The 19484-nt window shown below is 37.8% G+C and overlaps 2 protein-coding genes across 4 annotated transcripts in view; one reads left to right on the forward strand and one right to left on the reverse strand.

Moving 5' to 3' along the window:
* Positions 1–4299, forward strand: part of WASHC4 (WASH complex subunit 4) — a 43559-nt gene extending 39260 nt beyond the window's left edge. For both annotated transcript variants that reach the window (XM_087723085.1, XM_087723086.1), the window contains 2 exons: positions 1208–1277; positions 2640–4299. In XM_087723085.1, coding sequence (XP_087579211.1) covers positions 1208–1269 — 62 coding nt within the window. In that variant the 3' untranslated portion in view covers positions 1270–1277; positions 2640–4299. The remainder of the gene's footprint in view (positions 1–1207; positions 1278–2639) is intronic.
* APPL2 (adaptor protein, phosphotyrosine interacting with PH domain and leucine zipper 2) overlaps positions 4018–19484 on the reverse strand; it is a 29327-nt gene continuing 13860 nt past the window's right edge. Inside the window, exons 6-21 of one of the 2 annotated variants that reach the window (XM_087723088.1) lie at positions 18537–18575; positions 18386–18444; positions 17870–18016; positions 16984–17066; positions 16171–16326; positions 14790–14978; positions 13409–13451; positions 13234–13290; positions 13032–13120; positions 12486–12644; positions 12323–12375; positions 9917–10091; positions 9359–9395; positions 9129–9269; positions 7412–7459; positions 4018–6246 (exon numbers count right to left, since the gene is read on the reverse strand). In XM_087723088.1, the coding sequence (XP_087579214.1) occupies positions 6118–6246; positions 7412–7459; positions 9129–9269; positions 9359–9395; positions 9917–10091; positions 12323–12375; positions 12486–12644; positions 13032–13120; positions 13234–13290; positions 13409–13451; positions 14790–14978; positions 16171–16326; positions 16984–17066; positions 17870–18016; positions 18386–18444; positions 18537–18575 (1604 nt within the window). In that variant the 3' untranslated portion in view covers positions 4018–6117. Of the gene's footprint in view, positions 6247–7411; positions 7460–9128; positions 9270–9358; positions 9396–9916; positions 10092–12322; positions 12376–12485; positions 12645–13031; positions 13121–13233; positions 13291–13408; positions 13452–14789; positions 14979–16170; positions 16327–16983; positions 17067–17869; positions 18017–18385; positions 18445–18536; positions 18579–19484 lie in introns of both variants that reach the window. The other variant, XM_087723087.1, reaches the window with a different exon arrangement.

Raw genomic sequence — 19484 nt, forward strand, 5'->3', positions numbered from 1 at the left:
AAAAAGTGATTGTATGAGCCCTGGGATGCTGCAACCATCTTAAATATGAACCAGATGCCAAATATCCAAATTTGCATCATGTGACCATGGAGAAGTTGCACCGGTTGTGTAAAAACGGTCATTTATTTATTTATTTATTAGACTTATATATCGCTTCATAGGGCTGTCAGCCCTCTCTAAGCGGTTTACAAATTTTTTAGCAAATTGAGTCAGCAACTTGCCCCCACAGTCCGGGTCCTCATTTCACCCACCTCGGAAGGATGGAAGGCTGAGTCGACCTTGAGCCGGTGAGATTTGAACCGCTGAACTGCAGATCACAGTCAGCTAAAGTGGCCTGCAGTACTGCACCCTAACCACTGCGCCACCTCGGCTCATCAAGCCACTTTTGCAATGCTGTTGTAACTTTGAATGGTCACTAAATGAATGGTTGTAAGTTAAGGGCTATCTGTAGTGGTAAATAAAACAAAAATATGTAATACCCTGTTTCCCCGAAAATAAGATCTCCCCGGATAATAAGCCCAATCAGGCTTTTGAGTACATGCTCTAAAATAAGCCCACCCCTGAAAATAAGCCCTCTCCAAAAATATTGCAACACAGCAGCAGCCATGAGTTGACAACCTCGTTGCCTCCTGCAGCTCAAAAATAATAAGACCTCCCTGAAAATAAGGCTAAGTGCTTATTTCGGGGGTCAAAAGAAAATAAGACCCTGTCTTATGCATTTATGATGCATTTATTGTAGCCTAAGTTCTTATGGGGCACAGTCCACTTCATCAGATAAATGGAATGTCATCCCTTAGGGAAGTATAACCTATGTTTAGAAGAGACAATAGCAAACTGTAGGCTTAACAGAAAATGAAATATAGGAATTTCAGATTGTGGCATAGTCTATGCACATCATAGTTTTTGAGTGTGGCATATTTTGCATTTTGAGGTTGCTTACACATATTAGCTAAGATGTTTGTTGCTGTTTAGATAAATGGTACCCATATTTTTGTTTCTTGACATTTCACTCTTTTATTTCTACCGATATTTAGGGACAGATTCTTTTTGATTCTACCCCCATATAAAAGTTCTTCACAAACAGTTATCTATTTTATTAGTTCAGAATTAATTGCATGATTTAAAAAAATGTATTAAAATCTTCCATTTTTTTTACTCAATACTCAGAAACATAAAATTGTTGAAATTGGCCCTTTTTGTATTACAGAAGAATCTACAAAAACAAGCAACGACCTTTCGAAATCTTCTGCAGATCCCCTTGTAAAATGAGAGCTCTGGTATGGTTAATTTACGGATGTGATTGTATTTCTTAATAGTATTTAAAATTTAGAAACTATTAAAATAAGATTTTTAAGTTTTGCAGCATTCTCCAAATACGAGAACTCCTAACCTGAAATTACTTTCACTTGTTCTATGTATTTCTGCCAAACCTAGAGGAACTGTTACATATTTGTTTAAATTGCATACACCCTTAATGGCAGAATATTGAAATCGAGTACCGTGATATAACTGTGATTTCTGATTACTTATTTTATAAAGGCGGAACAATAATTGCACTGAATTTGGATGGGTTTACCCATCCAAACGTAATGGGTGAGGAAAATAATGATTACTTATAGATTCTGGCTCAGGGTAAGTTCTTATCCAGCAAAATTGCAAAATAGAAAATAGTATTACCTCAGAGAGATTGTATAAAAGGTAGCTGTGCACATTTTGAAAAACAATTTGGAAGAATCAATTTAAGATTTGCATCAGCCAGCACCACTTTAGTTGTTTTTTAAAGCTCCCCCCCCCCACCAGGTTTCCTCAAAAGAAAGCAAAGCATGCTGCTTTGAGGTGTTTGTAGCAAAATTTTAAAACTGTACTTTTTATACAGATGGAAGTATGTAGAGATTCTGTCATCCAGGTTGTCCAAAAGGTGCTTTTTCGGGAGGCAACTGGAAGCGATTTTTTTTTCTTTTTGAAGACGTTTCGCTACTCATCCAAGAAGTTTCTTCAGCTCAGATAGGATAGTGGAGAATGGAAGGATTTATATTCCTTGCAGACAGCTGATCATTTGCATCTTTTTAGAGGGTTGTTGAAGCAGTGAGAATTTGTGTCCTCAGGATCATCCTTCTATTTCTCACTATCCTTGTAGAGCTGAAGAAGCTTCTTGGATGAGAAACAAAACATCTTCAAAAGAAAAAAAAACCAAGAAAGTCCAGTTGTCTCCTGAGTTTCACACAGATGCCTACTTTAATGAGTATCTGATAAGTGCTGTCTTTGCATGAGGTCTGAATTGTTTCTTCTGAATACTTTTCAAAGGGTGCAGAGCCCTAATTACAAAGTGCAATTTTTACTGATTTCCCCCCCCCAAATGCTTTTTTTTTAAAAGATCATTGTTCTGATTACCATTTGACTTTGCAAAGAAAGTAAATAGGAATAATCAGAACAAATAACAAACTAAAATTTTAAAACAAGAGGGCTTTAATCTTTAAAAAATAGTTTTTCAGTTGTGCTTGTCTACTAATAGATTCCTTTTCTACTTCGTTCACTTAAATCTGCTCCTGGTGGATTCAGGGATCATTTGGGGAGGGGGTTAAAAAGGGAAATGTTTCTCAGAGTGTAGTTTTATTTATGTGTTGCTTTATGTTCTGTAGAACTCTAGAGCAACTGTGATTGGTTGAAATTGATGGGACCAGAGTGACATAAAACATCCACCTCATCGGTCTGATAAGTGATCCAGAAGTGCTGTGAAATATCACATAATTTATTGTAATACTCACTCAGCACAGTTTTGGAGTTCCAGACACGTATGCTATTTCGATCTAAGATGTGGTTGAAAAGGGGGCAAATTTGTTATTGGAGAGCTTTAAAATATTCTTATACCTAATGGATTCAATAATTCTAAATGCATCAAATTACATCCTTAATATGGTTGTTATTGCTTGTTTTCCTACTGCATATAATTCCCCTTGGGGAAAAAAACCCTGTCTAATTCATAGATTTTACCAATTAGACTGCTGACTTAAATGGACAACTTGTATTGTCCCAGAGACTGTATAAAGCATACTAAGCTTAAGGTAGCTATGTGCTGTAATAAACATACTCATTTTCATACCTTTTTGGCATTTAATTTGAGAGACTCCTATTTTAGATACACGGCTTAAACTGTACAGTGTTAACTAAACTAACATCTTTGTGAAATACTGAAAACAAAATCCTGAAATTATCTAGATTCTAAAAGCATGTATATGTAATGTTGTGAATATGTATACATAGAGCTTTGTGAATATAGTGATGATTGCTACTCTTACATTGAAATTGTAAAACCAAGTAATGGAAAAATATGGTAATTTGGGCCTTGAATGCAAATCTGTTCTTGGGAGCCTAATATTGTGTCCTTCTGCCACAGAAAGAGAAATTGTTATACTGCTTGGTCTTTCAGTAGATACAAGTCTTTCATGGCTGTTAGATGTGTGGCATATTAAACATGGGAATTGGGAATTATTTAACATAACAGTATAGGATCGGTGGTAGGTTCAGTAAGACATGGAATTATTGTTTGCTTTCTCCCGTTTCATCTTTTGAATAATCTGTCTTCCAACATGGAGACAGTAGCTATGGCATCTTCTCCATGTATTTTATTTACAAAAGCATGCCATAGAGAGATTTTTTTCTTTCGAATTCTTAATCTTTATTTGTAAGGAATCTTTTATTTTCTATGAAATAAGTAATTGAACACAAATGTCTAGGTCACTTCCAGTAAGGTCCTCTTGGCTATTACATGGTCTTCCAGAATAAAATCACAAGGCCTACCAGGAGGGATAGGGATTGACTCAGCAAAGCCATGAATATTTTGTACATTTGTATGTTTGAGCTTCTGCCAAAGTTTCTGAAAGGGAGGTCCTGTTTGTCATTGATCTATTACTCTGATCTATTCCACCTAGGTTCAAATTCTCAGGAATGAAAGGGACAAAATTATAACATGTCTTACTCTAATTCATTACACAAACAAAATGAAACAAAACAAAAAAAACCTGTTACCTCAATACTTTATTCTGTTAGATATTCTGTACATAATGTTAATAAATGCAACTTTGGAAAAAAAAATGGATTTGTATATAGTGGTCACAAGCCTGGAATGTTTTGACTTCCTTGAATGCTGTATCTTTCATGAGAACCAGGTTTGCCAATGTAGATACTTCAATCTACAGCTAAGTGAGAATGCTAGGATTGATTTAATCAACTACATGGGGCAAACTGAAATAGAATTTATTCTGTGGTAATGTGTTGAAATAAATTTCCTTTAGAAATGTGCCCCACGTTCTTCCTAATGGATAACAAAAACAGTGACGTATACTTGCTTAAATGTAATCATTGTCAGTCAGTTCTAATAGTTCTTCATTTATGGATGGATCACCAGTAAGATACCTTTGTGTGGAATCTCAACAATACCTTCTGCTTCAACCTCTAGGACAGGGGTATCAAACTTGGGCATATTGTGAAGTATCACAATGTTTTTTGCTTTGCAGAGCCGGGATGAGTGTGGCCTGCGTGGGCCATATCCAACCTGGGGGCCGCCAGTTTTCACAGGCCTACTCTAAAGCAGTCAAATTATCCGTTTCTGTTTCACTGCATATAGTTTATATCAACTAGATCGGACGGTAATATTAACCTGGGAGCAGATTCAGCCATTATAAGCTTATTGCACTTAAATGATTTGATCTGCTTATATCTATTGTACTAAGTAGAACAATTTGAATATCATTAATACAGAAAACTTCGGTACAATATTCTTTCAGAAAATCTATTGGTATTTTTCTAGCCTTCTGGTTTAAAAATCTTAAGATGTGACTAAATCATAACATGTCCCGTACTGTAATTCACATAAATTCTCACCTATTTTTCAGGCTCTTACTTTAGCCATTATTGCTGAAACTGTTGTAGTGCAAGATGTGGACCTTGTTTTTAATATTGAAACATCATATAAACAAAGACAGATAAAATTCTTCATGAGATTCAGCTATCATTGTAATTTACTTACAACGCGTTTATAATTTAAAAGAGTAAACCTAAAACTGACAAAACAGATATTTTTCCAAATTTGTGCTGGCCGCACAAGGTAGAATGTCAAATAAAGAAGATGGTATAAGCACTGGCTAGCTTGATCTTCTTTCTGAAGAAACTGCTTTTCCCAGGGCAGTGTGAAAATGCTTTTGGTGCTGCTTTTATCTAGGTTTGAAAAAATTGTTTTGTCTGAGGAATGGAGTCCCTCTTCTATCAATTTTGTAAACTTTCATGTAAAAGTAGGAAAGCCATTATCTCGTCTTACAGAACAGTGCAAAAAGGTTAGCCTTTAACAGGCTTATTTGAATAGCAGTGACAACCACTGGCTCATCTTTCCTTCAGCCTTGGTAAATAACTGAGATTCATAATAGGTCTAACTTGCTTTCTGGTCCTTCTATTTTCTATTCGCTCGAGTTATTTGTTTTATCACAAATTAGGCACTTAATTTTGAAAGCTTAACTCAGATAAAAGTACAAAAATAAATATTAGTAGAAACTGTTATTGAATAGCTTTCTAAATAGCCTAGTTTAAAATAGCTTTCCCATTACTTTTTAAAAGGTATGCAAATAGGAGCAAATAAAGTATTTATCACTGAGATTATAATCCAACACTTCAATTCTGCTATCTAAACTATATTCCAAACATTTAAATTCTGCTACCTATTTTGCTTAAGATGCAAAATATTATTTTTTTTCTGTGAAGTGCCTCTGTATTTTAATTCAGACTTTCAGAAACTTTGTGGCATGTGAAATTTCTTCCGCTCTACTATCGCTAGTAGAATTATGTGAAACAGGTGTGTATTTATTTATAAATTTTATGAATGCATGCTCATGAGGAATTAACTCTTTGCTGGTGGTAGTGATGACTTTGTGGTCCTCCCATCAGTATTCAAGATGGCTTGGTACTGAGGAAGAATTTTTAAAAGTCTGTCAGTTTCTATACCAAATATTTGGATCAAGTTCTTATCTCTTGGTGTTTCCTCTAGCCCACCTATGTTGGACCACAGCTGAGAGCACAGGGCACACTCTCTTATGGGCAACATCATCTCCATCTGAGAGAAATTATAAGTTATGCTTCCGACTCCTGTTCTTCTCCATGTACAGCGTTGTCTTCTTCTGATTGCTCATTCAGTAACTTGAATTTTCCATCGTTAGTAAGAGGCATGGATGATATTAATTGAGCTAGGGCTTTTGGATCCTATAATTAAAATGACAAATGAACATTATTCAAGGCAAATAAAATGTAATTTCATGAATGGCTTTTCCAAAAGCAGCCTATAAATCAAGAGGGCCAGTTTCCTTTCTGTTGTGTTCCCAAGATCAGCCCCTAAAAGCCATCACTATTTTATACCTGCAATGACTTTCTTAAAAGTTCCCATAAGGTACTGTATATCTTAACAATTCACATGGCTAGAGAAAGATTTGTTAATCATCTTACAAACACTGTAAAGTGACTTCATATTTTTTACTTTCCTGGAGTCAGTTATTCAGTTGACATTTTTAATTCCAACTGAAATAATATCTGGAACCATTTTCCTCATACTGGAATGCTTTTGTACTTTTAATGATAAAACAATTCTATTAGACGATAAAAAAACAAGAGTTCTTAACTTCTGGTAACTCCTGGCAACTGCCTGGACTATTTCATTTAGTTTTCTTGGCATGATTTCAAAATGATTTGCCATTGCATGCTTCCTAGGGCTGAGAGAAAGTGACTGCCCAAGATCACCCAATTGGTTTTGTGCCTAAGATAGGACTAGAACTCATGATCTCCCAGTTTCTAGCTTGATGCCTTAAGCACAACACCAAATTGACTCTTCAAAGAAACAAACTCAGTCCTAAAAATCATGCTGAAGACTGCTGTTACATCAGTACAATGGAGGATGATATGTGAAGGGAAGCAAGAACTTTTCAAAGCTTACTACTTTGACCTTGTATTAACTTTCATAATCCTTCATTATCAAACTCATTTTTTCCTAATTTATCACCTGGCTCAGCCTAATGTTCATTGAAAACTTAACATGCTTATTAAGTTCAGCAAAAGTAGATATTTATCTGTTCTGTATCTGCAAGCAAACTAGATGTTAGTTATCTATACCTGGTTATTGGCTCAAGGACTCCCATAGCACGTCACATGCACACTGCTGGCACTATACAAGACATTGAAACCGCTTAGTTACTAGATAACTACTTTTGGTATTGAATTAAGTTTATGGAATTTACTGTATAGTATTAGCTCCAGATCACATCCTCTTAATTCCAAAGTAAAGATGATTTGTTTGAATTGTGTGTAGTCATAATACCAGAGAATCAAAAGCAACATTTAATTCAGAGGATAAGGAATATGAAGTTAAAAATATTACCTTTCGAGCCTCAATGATTTCCTTCCCCAGATTTATTGCATAGCAAATCTACAGAAGAAACACAATCTGTCTCAGCACCACTTACATTATTTTTGTTGATTATACTACCTATTTAAAACTGCAAATAAATGGACAAATTTCCTGAATAATTTCTCCTATTATTGGATCTGGATTACAGCCTCAGAAATTATATGGCAGAATTCCCAATAATAAAATTAAGACCACCAAATAGTCTGTGAAAGCTTTACAATGCTGTACTAGCAGCATTTATGACAAAGAAAGTTGCTTCAGATGGTTGCTGAAGCAACAGCTTTCTGGCACTGGCAGGCATTTAGAACAGATGTTTACTTCCAATTATTTATCTGGCAGTAGCTATCTAACCATCCAGATATTGACCATAATGCTCATAATATAATTAGCTATGGCTAAAGGAAATTGTAAGAAATTATTTGTCTGGCAATACCCATGTCACTATCCATATACCAACTGTAATGCTCATATAATTAGCTATGGCTAAAAGAAATTGTAATCCAACAACCTACATAAGGGAACCCAAACCATACCCCTTTCTATGGTAATGCTGCTCTAATTCCAAACCACAGATTGGAATTAACAAATGAAATTCTACCAATGGGTCATTTTAAATGGATACCATCAGCAGAAGAAAACATTCCATTTCAAGGCCAGGCAGCCACTCAGCCCAATTCACCTCACGAAGATGATGTGGGGAAAATAGGGGGAAGGTATTGTTGGATATGTTCTCTGCCTTGAGTTATTTGTAAAATAAATAAATAATAAAATTGGGATAACAATAAACTCTCTGATGCCTTGAGTTATTTACAAAAATAATAAAGGCAGGATAAAAATAAGCTTACTTGAACTGATTAATAAGCCCATTATATCAAGGTTACAGGTATTGTTTGACTTACAAATACAACTAGGCCAGAATTCAATTGCTAAGCCATTTATTTGTTAAGTAAATCGACCTGATTTTTACGGTCATTTTGCCATGGCCATTAAGTGAATTGATATGGTCATTAAGTCAATTTGCCACCCCCACCCCCCAAATTCATTTTGCTTATTGGAAGCCGGCTGAAAAGTTGGCTTCTGATGATTGTGATTTCAACCTTCCCAGTGGCTTCCGGTAAACAGTCAATGGCGGATGATTGTGACCAGAGGATGTTACAACTATTGTAAATGTGGGTGAGTTGCCAGATGTCCAAATCATGATCACAAGATAGTTGAGATCGTGCAACATTTATAACTTCAAGGATGGGATCTAAGTCACTTTTTTCAGCGTAACTTCAAACCACCATTAAATGAATGGTCGTAAGTCAAAGTCTACTGGTATCAAAGAGGGCGTGTTGGATTGAAGGCTGCATTAGATTTTGTGCACTATAATTTGACAGTGGGCAAGACCAGGACCAATTTGGGGGTGAATCAGATTATTTGGAAAGTAACAAGCTGTTGGGAGATTTAAGAATTGGAACTCAACAACAACAACAAAAAAAGTTGGAAATAAATGTTTGGCCCAATCCATTCTGAGGCTTGCAAAACTTGCTAGCTACACATTTTATACTTTTAATGAACTTGCTGCTATTGCAGTTTTTATCTGACTACATTTTACGAAACAGATTGGGTCATTAGCTCATAACACTCCATTTCACTGAAGAAAACATTTATATGCATTCATTTTAATTATACAACAAAGCCATACCTTTTCACCTTCAGTGTTACTCTCAAACACATAAGCACTCATGCCGTCTTCACCTGACAATTCAGAGACACAAACCACAAACCCAAACAGCCTCTTGTTTTCCTTGTGAGCAGCAAACTGTGTCACGTTGGCTAGTTCAAACTGAAAAAGAAAGTGAGACTAATATAAATTTACTTAAATTCTCAGGGACTGCAATCTTTCTGTGGTGATAAAAGAAAGCATATACTTACATTTGATCTTGTAACCTGGGTTTGAGGATCTATCAATCTGTTAATGGGAAAAAAAATATGTTCAGCTTTAAAAGGCAATAATCTCCCATCATGATTATCGATTGAATCCAGAGGAAATCTATGAACAAAAGGAATTTTTATGCAGTTGAAACTCCTGCCAATAAGAGGTGGGGCATGGCATCTCCCTTCCCTTTCCAGACCCTGAAGAACCGTGATCAATAACTACCACTCCTGAAAGCTAGGTATTGCCTTCATCATCAGAAATACTTTTCACTACTACAGGTTGGGATACACAAGGTCTTGGCTATTAAATTGAGGGCTGAAGAGTATAAAGATGATTGACTAGACATGCCTTTGATCTAGCAAAGCTCTTCATAGGTTCTTAGCCCCTCCCTCATTTCTTGAAGGACCAACACTGGAGCAGATGTGCATCAGAGAACAAAATCTGCCTCCTTTCCCTAATGCTTTTTCTCTACAACTAAAACCACAAAGAGGGCAACAAAACTAAATGAGGGAAAGATAAGTGGAAATGGATCAGAGAAGGCAAACTTTGCTTACTTCAGATCATTGCTGGTGACCAAGAGGTGAGATTCAGTTGTACGGAAAATATTATGAATCGCCCGAGCTGCCAACACCTGCCGCATTGCTTCATAGATCACCTCCACTGTGTGGTCAGATCTAACAGCCATAGAGCCTAAAAACCGAACTACAAACATGTGCTGCAGGAGTGAATCTGGGGGTGGGGAGAGAAATGGAAGGAAATCTGTTTATATTGCCTTTCGACATAACAATTTTCTTTAATAGACTCCTGAAAAAATGATTATTACTTCAAAGAGAAGTCTCCCCATCTGCAATATATTTCAAATCCCAGTTCACATATAGATGCTTAAGTGGTGATAAATACTCTAAAACAGGGGTGTCAAACTCAAGTCCCAGGGCTGGGTCTGGCCCATGATACACCCTGGAAACAGCAAAGAACCAGCCTGTGGTGTCTGCCAGCAAAAACAGACCTCCGTTTTCACTGGCAGATCACTTGGGCCACCACAGGTGTCCCCAACATGAGTGATGTCAAGCTGATCACGCCCCCTCTCAGGTGCTATATACTGATGAAGCAAAGCAAGGAAGGAGCAGTACTTCCTTTGTACTACAGGTGGTCCTTGCTTAGCAACCACAATCGGAATTAGCAACTTGGTCTCTAGGTGAAGTGGCCACTAAGAAATTGCTACCCTGCTTATGTTCCTACTTTAGCTTTCCGTGACTTTACAGACTTATGAAAGTCATAAATGTGAGGACTGGTTGCAAAGTTACTTTTTCATCACCATTGTAACTATGAACAGTTGCTAAATGAGGCCCTTGCTAAAAAGACTACTTTTATTTCTTTCAGTATTTCCTTACTCTCCTCTTCACCTAGCAAAGAGACTGCTTTCACCAGAAGTCTGGTCTGATCATTTTCATGGGGCTTTTGAGATTTAAGCAAAAGCTTGCACATGTACAAGCTCTAGACTGTCTCTTCCTGTGCAGAGTGCATTCATAAATATTCTTTCAGTGGGGCAGTTCATATACTCAGTTATAAATGATCACATTCTCAGTATGAAATAATTAGCAACCCCTTGCAATCTGTCTTTGTAAATATGGAACGAATGCAAGTGCAGTTTGCAGCACAAATGCTGAAGCTTATTTTTATCCATTTCTTTATCATATTTGCACAGCTTGACGGCTTCCTTCTGGTAGGAATCTCCTCTCCTCTCCACCCCCAGATTCTTAGCCATATTAGCACTAAATATATCCGTTCACCAATGTTTACTGCTTACCCTCATGGAAACTAGACTTTTCCTTTCCAAGCTACCACAGATAAAAGTGTAGCAGAAAGGAAAGAAGGGGATGGGCTACACGTTAATTTTTGCACCCTTCTAGTCACCAGTTAAACTCTTCTAATAAGTGAGAAATTGTGCAATGATAATGGTAACTATGAAAAATGCCCTCAGTCATTCCATCCATCATTACAAATAAAGCTAATATATGAAGGGAGGGAAATTATTTAAAAAATGTGCATGGAGAGTGGTATACCATGGGTACACTTAATATACGTAGCTGATACTGAGCTCTTTCCTCATCCTGCCCACAGCATGTTTCAAAAATTAAAACCAACCTAGTCCCCATCCTATAGAGACCGGAAACTGTTGACTTCTGATTATACATTTTTTAAGTCAAAGGAAATAGGTATTCTTGTTCTGACCTAGGCTTCCCAAGAGCATGAAGCAAACTCCTTGTCCTGACACAAATCCCTTTTATTAATGTACTGTGAATTCTTCTCATTCACATCCAACCAAGTCTTTCAAGGGAGGATTTACAGTCACAGACCTTATCTGGCTTGGAGAGCTGTCAGGCTGATATCTGCAAAACTTGTCAAGGAGTCTTGGAGAGTCACGAACCAATTAAGCGAACTAATAGTCTCCTGCAAACTCCACTACCAAATCGCTCCTCTTTTATTTCCTATGGGAGGAGCCATTCATTGTCCACCTGTGACCTTACTCCCAAGTCGATCCCTGTTCTTTAGCTGTTCCCTTTGTCTGGCAACTCTGCGCATGCGCCCACTGGGAACAGGCTCCTGCTGTTCGTCTGCATCACTGATGTCTGACTCTAAAGGCAGCTGATAACAGGCAGACGGCTCTGGCCCCTCTCTGCCTCTGACACAGAGCCCTCATCAGAGCCTTCCCCTGACTCCAGGACTGGCCCATGTTCCTCCCCAACCTCCTCACTGTCCGAATGTGCTGCCAGCTCTGCTGGCCGCTGGCAGGCCACAACAATTCTGCATATCCCACAGCCACATTTAACAGACAATGAATAAACTACCAGTGGCCTTAGTCACATAGGCAAAATGGCTCTGTCTCCGAAAGTGGGACATTAACCTGGATGACTTTGAGACCAAAGCAAGCAGTGATGAACAGCGCTTGGAGTATCTACCTGTTTCATCCTCTTTCTCGCCATCTTCAGATTCTCCAAAAGGATTGGTACGTCTGCAACAGAACAACATCATTTCTAAAATACTATTTTCCAATACTAAGAGAAAGGTTAAATAAAAAAAATAGAGTTCCTTGTCAAAAGAAAGGTTGTTGGCAGCCCGTACCTTCCGCCCCTGTGCTGATCTAGGAACTCCGTTGCAGGAAGCACAATGTCAAACTGAATGGGAGTTCCAGGTGCAATTAACTCCATGGGGATGAGAGCTTCAGCAGACTCCTCTGGAACTGTCTGGTCATTCAGAATATCCATGGACCTCCCATCCTGGCTAAAAAGAAAAAAGAGACGAGAAGGGGGCCATTCGAAATATGCAATCAAAAAGCACGAGGGATTATTACGAATGGAGAATCCATTAAAAATAACCGAGGTACCATTTTTCATGTGTTTTACTAGTTTCAAAGGCTGAATGAGAAAGAATAAGAAGCAGAGAGTGTATTTTAAGCAAATACTCGTTCATTGGCATATGACTGATAAATATATGACCCTTTTATTATGTTGTGGAACAGTTCTCCACTTCATAACTAGAAGAGGAAATGCAGGATTAAATATTCCCCCCGGACAGAACTCTCTGCTTACACTAAAATTGCATGTTAGGGGAAAAGAAGGTTTTATATTCAGTGGGGAAGGACAAAAAACAAGGCAAACACGAAGGTACCTGGAGGGGTGACCAGCCTGCTTTGTTTCAAAGCTCGTGATTGGAGTCACAGCTTGCAGTGCTGTCTGATTTAACCTAATGGCAACTGCCTGAGGTAAAACAGAAGTGCATCTTTAAGTAATACTGTTTAAAGTTCTTGCATAAACACAGAATCATAAGTGAACATCTCTTATAAGATAAATAAATTTGAAAACATGCTCACTTCTGGGTTGTCGGTCAGGTAGATCTGTCGTGAAATGTTGTTGATTGCACTTATCCACTGTGACAACAAAGCAAATATTTAAAATAAGGCACCTGGATATTCCTGAATTCTTAATTGGTAGAATTGATTTTATCTAACAAAATTAAAACTTTCCATTTACAGTGAAATGTTTTACCTCCTCATATTCCTTTCTGCTTTCTGCCTGGAGGGTTATGCCTCTAAAAAAAAAAATACACAGCCATTAGTATGATTTTATTTTATCGTTCTTGCTCAAGACTGCATGAATGAAAAATACAACACAATACAATTTGAGATCCAAAAGTTTGAATTCGCAGGATATTAATGGTGTGAGGATATTAATGTTGTGAAATCAGCCAAGCATAAAATATTCACATGTGTGGACAAAAAAGTCTTAGAGCAAAAAATAAGCTTCCCAGAATCACATTGTTTTGAGTTGGACGGCCTTAGAAATCAAATCAAACCAAATCAAAATGTTTTTGAACTTCTAGATTAAACATTCTGGCTCAAACGCCTGACCTTGAAACTGTTAGAATCACAAAGAAAAACCCTTATATCATGGTGTACAGATAAAAGCTTATTTGTATTTGCTGAAATATGCTTGTGTGCCTTCAAGTCATTATCGACTCCTGGTAATTGTCAAGGCAGTTTTCTTCCAAGGTTTCAGAGTTTAGCATTTCCTGCTAAACCACTTCTGGTGCCAGGCCTGAGAAAGAATGACTGGACAAAGCTACCCAACTAGCTTTGTGCCTAAAGAGGGACTAGAACTCAGAGTCTTCTGTTTCTAGGCTGAAGCCTTAATCTCCTTAACCAAATTGGCTCCCGTTCGCTGAAATAGTACAATCATCATCATCCTCTTTTAACGACCCCATAATCCCTTGCAGAGTGGAGTCTGGGCAACTGAATAGAGCTAAGTGCTTACTGGCCGGATGCCCTTCCTTTCACCAATACTGAGTTTTTTTTCAGCAGATATATTCTCAGTGTGCCTAGAGAGAGAGAAATATCTGCTTCTACCTAGGATCCAACTCACAGTCTCCTGATTGTGAGGTGAGAGCTCCACCTCTAGGCCACCGCATCACTTGAAATAGTGCAATAGTGCAATAGTGTATTACACTTGAAATACTGCAATACAATGCCTGTATTGTTCTTTCTTAGATGCTGACAACAGCGTCCTTTTAAAACTTCTATACTGCAAAGTTCCAAATGTTATTCCTGGTGGCTCATTTTCAAGAGGGAGGGCACTTACCTAAACTCATGAGAGGCGATTCCATAATATGGGGGGTGTAACTGAAAAATATTGCTGCCGTCCCTGCCTCTTAGCTACTTTAAGCTGATTATGTGCTACAACATTAAAAGGAAAGCCATGTATAACGCCAAAATTACTTTTGCAGTAATTCCTATATAATCCAGAAAAACTTGATTTAGATTAAGTGGAGGAAATGAAGTACACAAAGCAGCTCAGTTAATGCAACCTCGCCAAGAATGACAAAGCTTTCCTTCTAGCAGATGCCTTGATCCCCAGATCCTGACCCACGTACGGTTTTCCTGTTGGAGTGGTGATCTGAAAGCAATAACGTCGGTCCTCACAATCAATGGCCATCACAGAGCAGTTGTCCAAATCTTGAATCAATCCACCAGCGACTGCACCCCTGGGCTGACACATCAAGTTTCCGCCCTGAGTGAAGAAATACAGCCTGTCCCACGTGGTTGTCACAAGGCCTGTTTTGCTGCAAAAAAAAATTATACCTTTTCAATATTTTTTTTTTTAAAAAAAACACAGTTCTGGAACATATTTGCCAAATTCATTCCAACAAGACCGTCTGATTATCTTCAGAACATGGATTTTTTAAAGACTATATTTTGTCATGGCTATATCACTAGTTACAGCTTTTACATACTTTCAGGTGTTGGATTTTATAACGCTGCTACATTGCTGTGCAAGGTTTCATTGTTTGAAATCAGAGGTGGTATTTAGCCAGTTCTCTCCAGTTCGGGCGAACTGGTAGCAGCGGCTGCTGGAGGCTCCACCCATCCACCCAGATGTAATGTGCGGGCACTGCGCATGCGGAGAAGGCGGTGCGGATGTGCAGACCCGGCACGTGCACTCACATTTGCGAACCGGTAGGGAAGGTAAGTGAATCCCACCGCTGTTTGAAATGTCGAGATCAATAACCTGCCTATACAGTTACTAAATATGGCTGGACAAATGGAGACTCTTACTTTTACCACAATGCATCCCACAAATTAGATGCATCCCACAAATGGAACTGATATTTGCAATGTCTAAAGCATATATAGATATTAATAAGCTTTCATAAGCAGAGGCTAAATGGAAAAAAGGAAAAAAAGAATTAGCTGTTTTCCCCCCAACTCCTCTCTCTGTTGAAGCCTGCTGTATATGGACCTTTAAAAAGGCCCTCATATAAACATGTAAATATTTTATTCAACCTAATCATCTGGATCCCAGGCACTTTTTTGTAATTGCCCCGTTTCCCCGAAAATAAGCCCTCCCTGGATAAGTCCAATCGGCATGCGCTAAATAAGCCCTCCCCAAAAATAAGCCCTCTCCAAAAATATTGCAACACAGCAGCAGCCATGAGATGACCATGCTTGCCGCCTCCTGCACCTCAAAAATAGTAAGACCTCCCCGAAAATAAGGCCAAGCGCTTATTTCAGGGGTCAAAAGAAAAATAAAACCCTGTCTTATTTTGGGGGAAACACGGTACTAGTGCATTTTTCCACAGCACAAGAAGTACCTTACCACTCTTTAAGTTTCAAAGTAAATGTAAAAAATGGTGTTTTGTCTATTTTTAGCCCTTATTGTCCAAATTAGGTAGGAGTACTGATAATAATAATTTTTAAAAAGCTGAAATGACCAATCTACCAAGATAAATAAACAATCCTGAGCTTCCACATTACTTTCTAAGGTTTAGGTAGCCTGCTTTCTGGATAAGATTTTTGTTGATGACAGGAGAAGCATCAAAATCAGGCGTATATACTGATTCCCCAACTGAGAGCAGATCTTGCTGAGATACCCGCATGGCTTCAATTTCGGCATCCGATTCTTCTTGGATGCTGTAATTCATAAATAAAATTAAATCACTTCACCGTCATGCTGCTTCTGGTGAACTTTTACATATGTAATTAATACAGCTGGGCATTAAGGATTATTTACAAATATGTTTTTCATAAGCACTTAAGAGCTACAAACCAGTGTAAGGATGTGCATTTGCAAGTAATTATGAACCACAATAGCAGCATGATTTCATATATATCTTATATGATAAAAGTTTTAGGCTGCTCATAGCATCAGATCTAAAATGCAGCAATACGTTTCAGAAATCACTTTTGTGATATGTTATGTTGCTATTTTAGTGCCATTTCCTATCTCTAAAACAGTTGCAGCTCCATAGAGTGGGAGAAAAATACACAATTACTTTCAGGATCCCTTATCAGGCAGCATAAATTATAAGACAACATCTTCCAGACATATTGGACTATAAATAACACAATTATGGCCAATTATGGCATGGCCAATTATGGTGTGGCCAATTATCAGTTGGATTTCATAGCTGAACAGGCTTTTGATGGTATTTTCATATCAAGACACTTCTATCTCCGTTTCTCTCCCTCTCTCTCTTCTTGCTCATCATGTAGATAAGAGCAACGGAAGCACCACTTTTTCCCTCTTCCCCAAACTGCAAAGCAATATAAACAGGAATATGATGTTACCTCTGCACCGTATTTGTAACCGATGTTAAAAAGCCATCCAGCTTTTTTGAAAACCTCTCTGCTCCTTTCTTCAAAAAATTAATCTGAAAAGTATAAAAAGGAAGCTGAAGACTTTGACTAGCAAATGGCTCACTCCAAGGGTCTCCAAACCTTATGAAGCCAGTAGATGCACATTGTATTTTGAGAGCTTTTTCTGGATCCTCAAAGAAAATTGGGGCTTGGCCATTCATAAAACAGCATCACCATGGGCACAGTCAGTTTAAAACACTTGTAATAGTTGCCCAGCCTTGGCAGGAAACCCATTCTTAATTTGCATCTTATTTTTAGTCTTTTGAATATCTATGGAACAATGTGAAATTCAAGACTATTTTTTTAAATAAATAGGATCCTAGACACTCTGAAAAATTTAAATCAGTATTAAAATGATTAAAAAGAATAAGCCAGGTGGCACGAAGCGAAACACTGCCTATAGGCAAAATATCTCTTTAAAATTCAGCTTAAATTCAGTCTATGATCTTGCACATTAATCTCCATTCCTCTCGCTCTCTGTTATGAAATACTTGTAAGCATTCTCTCTTGTAGCATCAATATTCCTCACTTCAGTTAAAACCCATGGCTGTTGATGTATACAATTTATTTAACAAGCCTTACATTTGTTAGTTTAAGAGTAGGCTATTATTCACACTTTTTATCATTTACTCATAAAAGTGATCAGAGCTTTGGTTTACAATATTAGAGAACAGAGGTGCTTTGAATATAAAGTGGCTGAAATACTAGGGATCTATTATCTTGCTCAGACATATATTTGCAAATGAGATATTCCACTGCACTGAAAAATTCACAGCTCCTTTCGTAGCTAAAAAACCTGCTGCTTAGAACTACATACCTGTGAATGTGCGTATCCCAGCATGGGCTCCATCATAGCAACTCTTTTACGATACTGTAAAGCATTCAAGGCACAGTAATATTGTAATGATGACAGATGCTGCTTCCTTCGGGCACTGGCGACCTCTTTGGCAACTTCAGCCTTTAGCTGAATAATAAAATGTTTATAAAACCCAGACAAGTATCAGCAGTCAGCTTTTTTTTTCTTCAAAAGAAGCTGAAGAATGCAACATACAATAGATAAGATCACATCAAAGTCTATGGAAAGCACTTGGACTATATTATCTATTTCAACTTTCAGGAATCTCGTTCTGAGAACGGCACCCATCATTTGGAAGGCACTTCCAAATAATTCAAAGGCTACCATAAATGTTAAGCAAACTTTTCCATTGCATTTTTATTTGTATGAAATACCGGTAGATGTGTCGCATTTAACTTTCTGCCCGCTTGCATTTTTTTCTACATGCCCAGAATTTGCGGGTTTTAAAAATAATAATCTAAAACCTGAAACACATACCTTTCCATTGTCTTTCTTTTTGGGTAGCCTGCTGTACCTGGCCATGGAGATGTCATGTTCTGAAAGAAAAGGCAACCTTAGAGCCTCACAACTGAAGCTGCACATACACCAGTGAATTCTATTAACTCAAAGATAAAAATGTGAGGCATACCATTGCTTGCAAGACTGAAGAGATCCTTTAAAGTGCTTACTTCTAGGGAGAAAGTAAAGAAGATAAACCAACAATGTATGCATTACATATTTTTTTCAGATATGTGGATTAAATCTTGGACAGAAGTCCTTTAAATTTAATTTCCATCTGCTTTACTTAAAAATTTCTATACAATTCTCACCGAATAGGTTTCATTAATCAACCCAAGAAAACATGGGAGGGAAAGCTTCTATCCTCGTAGCATCTTTGTTTTATTACAATTTATGTTTTGAATCCAGTGTCCAGAATGTCTTTACAGCAGGGAAATTTGGCAGACTATTTAGAAACGACTAGTATGGGTAAAAGCCTGAAGGCTGTAGACAAGATCTCATTTCTTTCATTCCCCCACACCCATCAAGATTGTCCATCTTATTTTGAAGTAAACATGTAGGAAAACGAACTGGTAAGCTGTTCTGTGTTTAGTATTGCTATTATTAGATGTAATATTCCTGTCTATAACTTTTGAGATTTCTTAAATAAATATTTTATTTCTTCCCTTTAATTTTCTATTCACACAGTCTCTCTGGGAAATCATAAAAAGATAAGTCCTCACTTAACTACCCTGCCTGTTGCTAAGTGACAGAATTGACATAAATGCTCCACTTAGGCTGCCTCTGCTTCAACTCACCCCCATCCACTTATCTCTCTCTCTCATCTTTGCCCTTTTGGCAACGTATCTACCCCTTGCTGCCAGCTGCTCCATCCCCCAGCCCTGTCACTCACCCCATGCACCCAACTCTGCATTACTATCACTTGGGGTCTTATTTTAAGATGAGTAACAGAATAACAGAATTGGCCTGGGGCAGCTGGGCCTTTCTTGTGAACGTTGATTAAGGCCTTGGTTTCTGCATTGGCCTTCTTTTGAAAGTCCTTGTTTAATGAACAGAAGCCCTGAACAGAACATGAGCA

Source organism: Thamnophis sirtalis, unplaced genomic scaffold, assembly GCF_051295495.1.
Source record: "Thamnophis sirtalis isolate CommonGarterSnake01/CBP01778 unplaced genomic scaffold, rThaSir2_p1.2 scaffold_9, whole genome shotgun sequence".
NCBI lineage: Eukaryota > Metazoa > Chordata > Lepidosauria > Squamata > Natricidae > Thamnophis > Thamnophis sirtalis.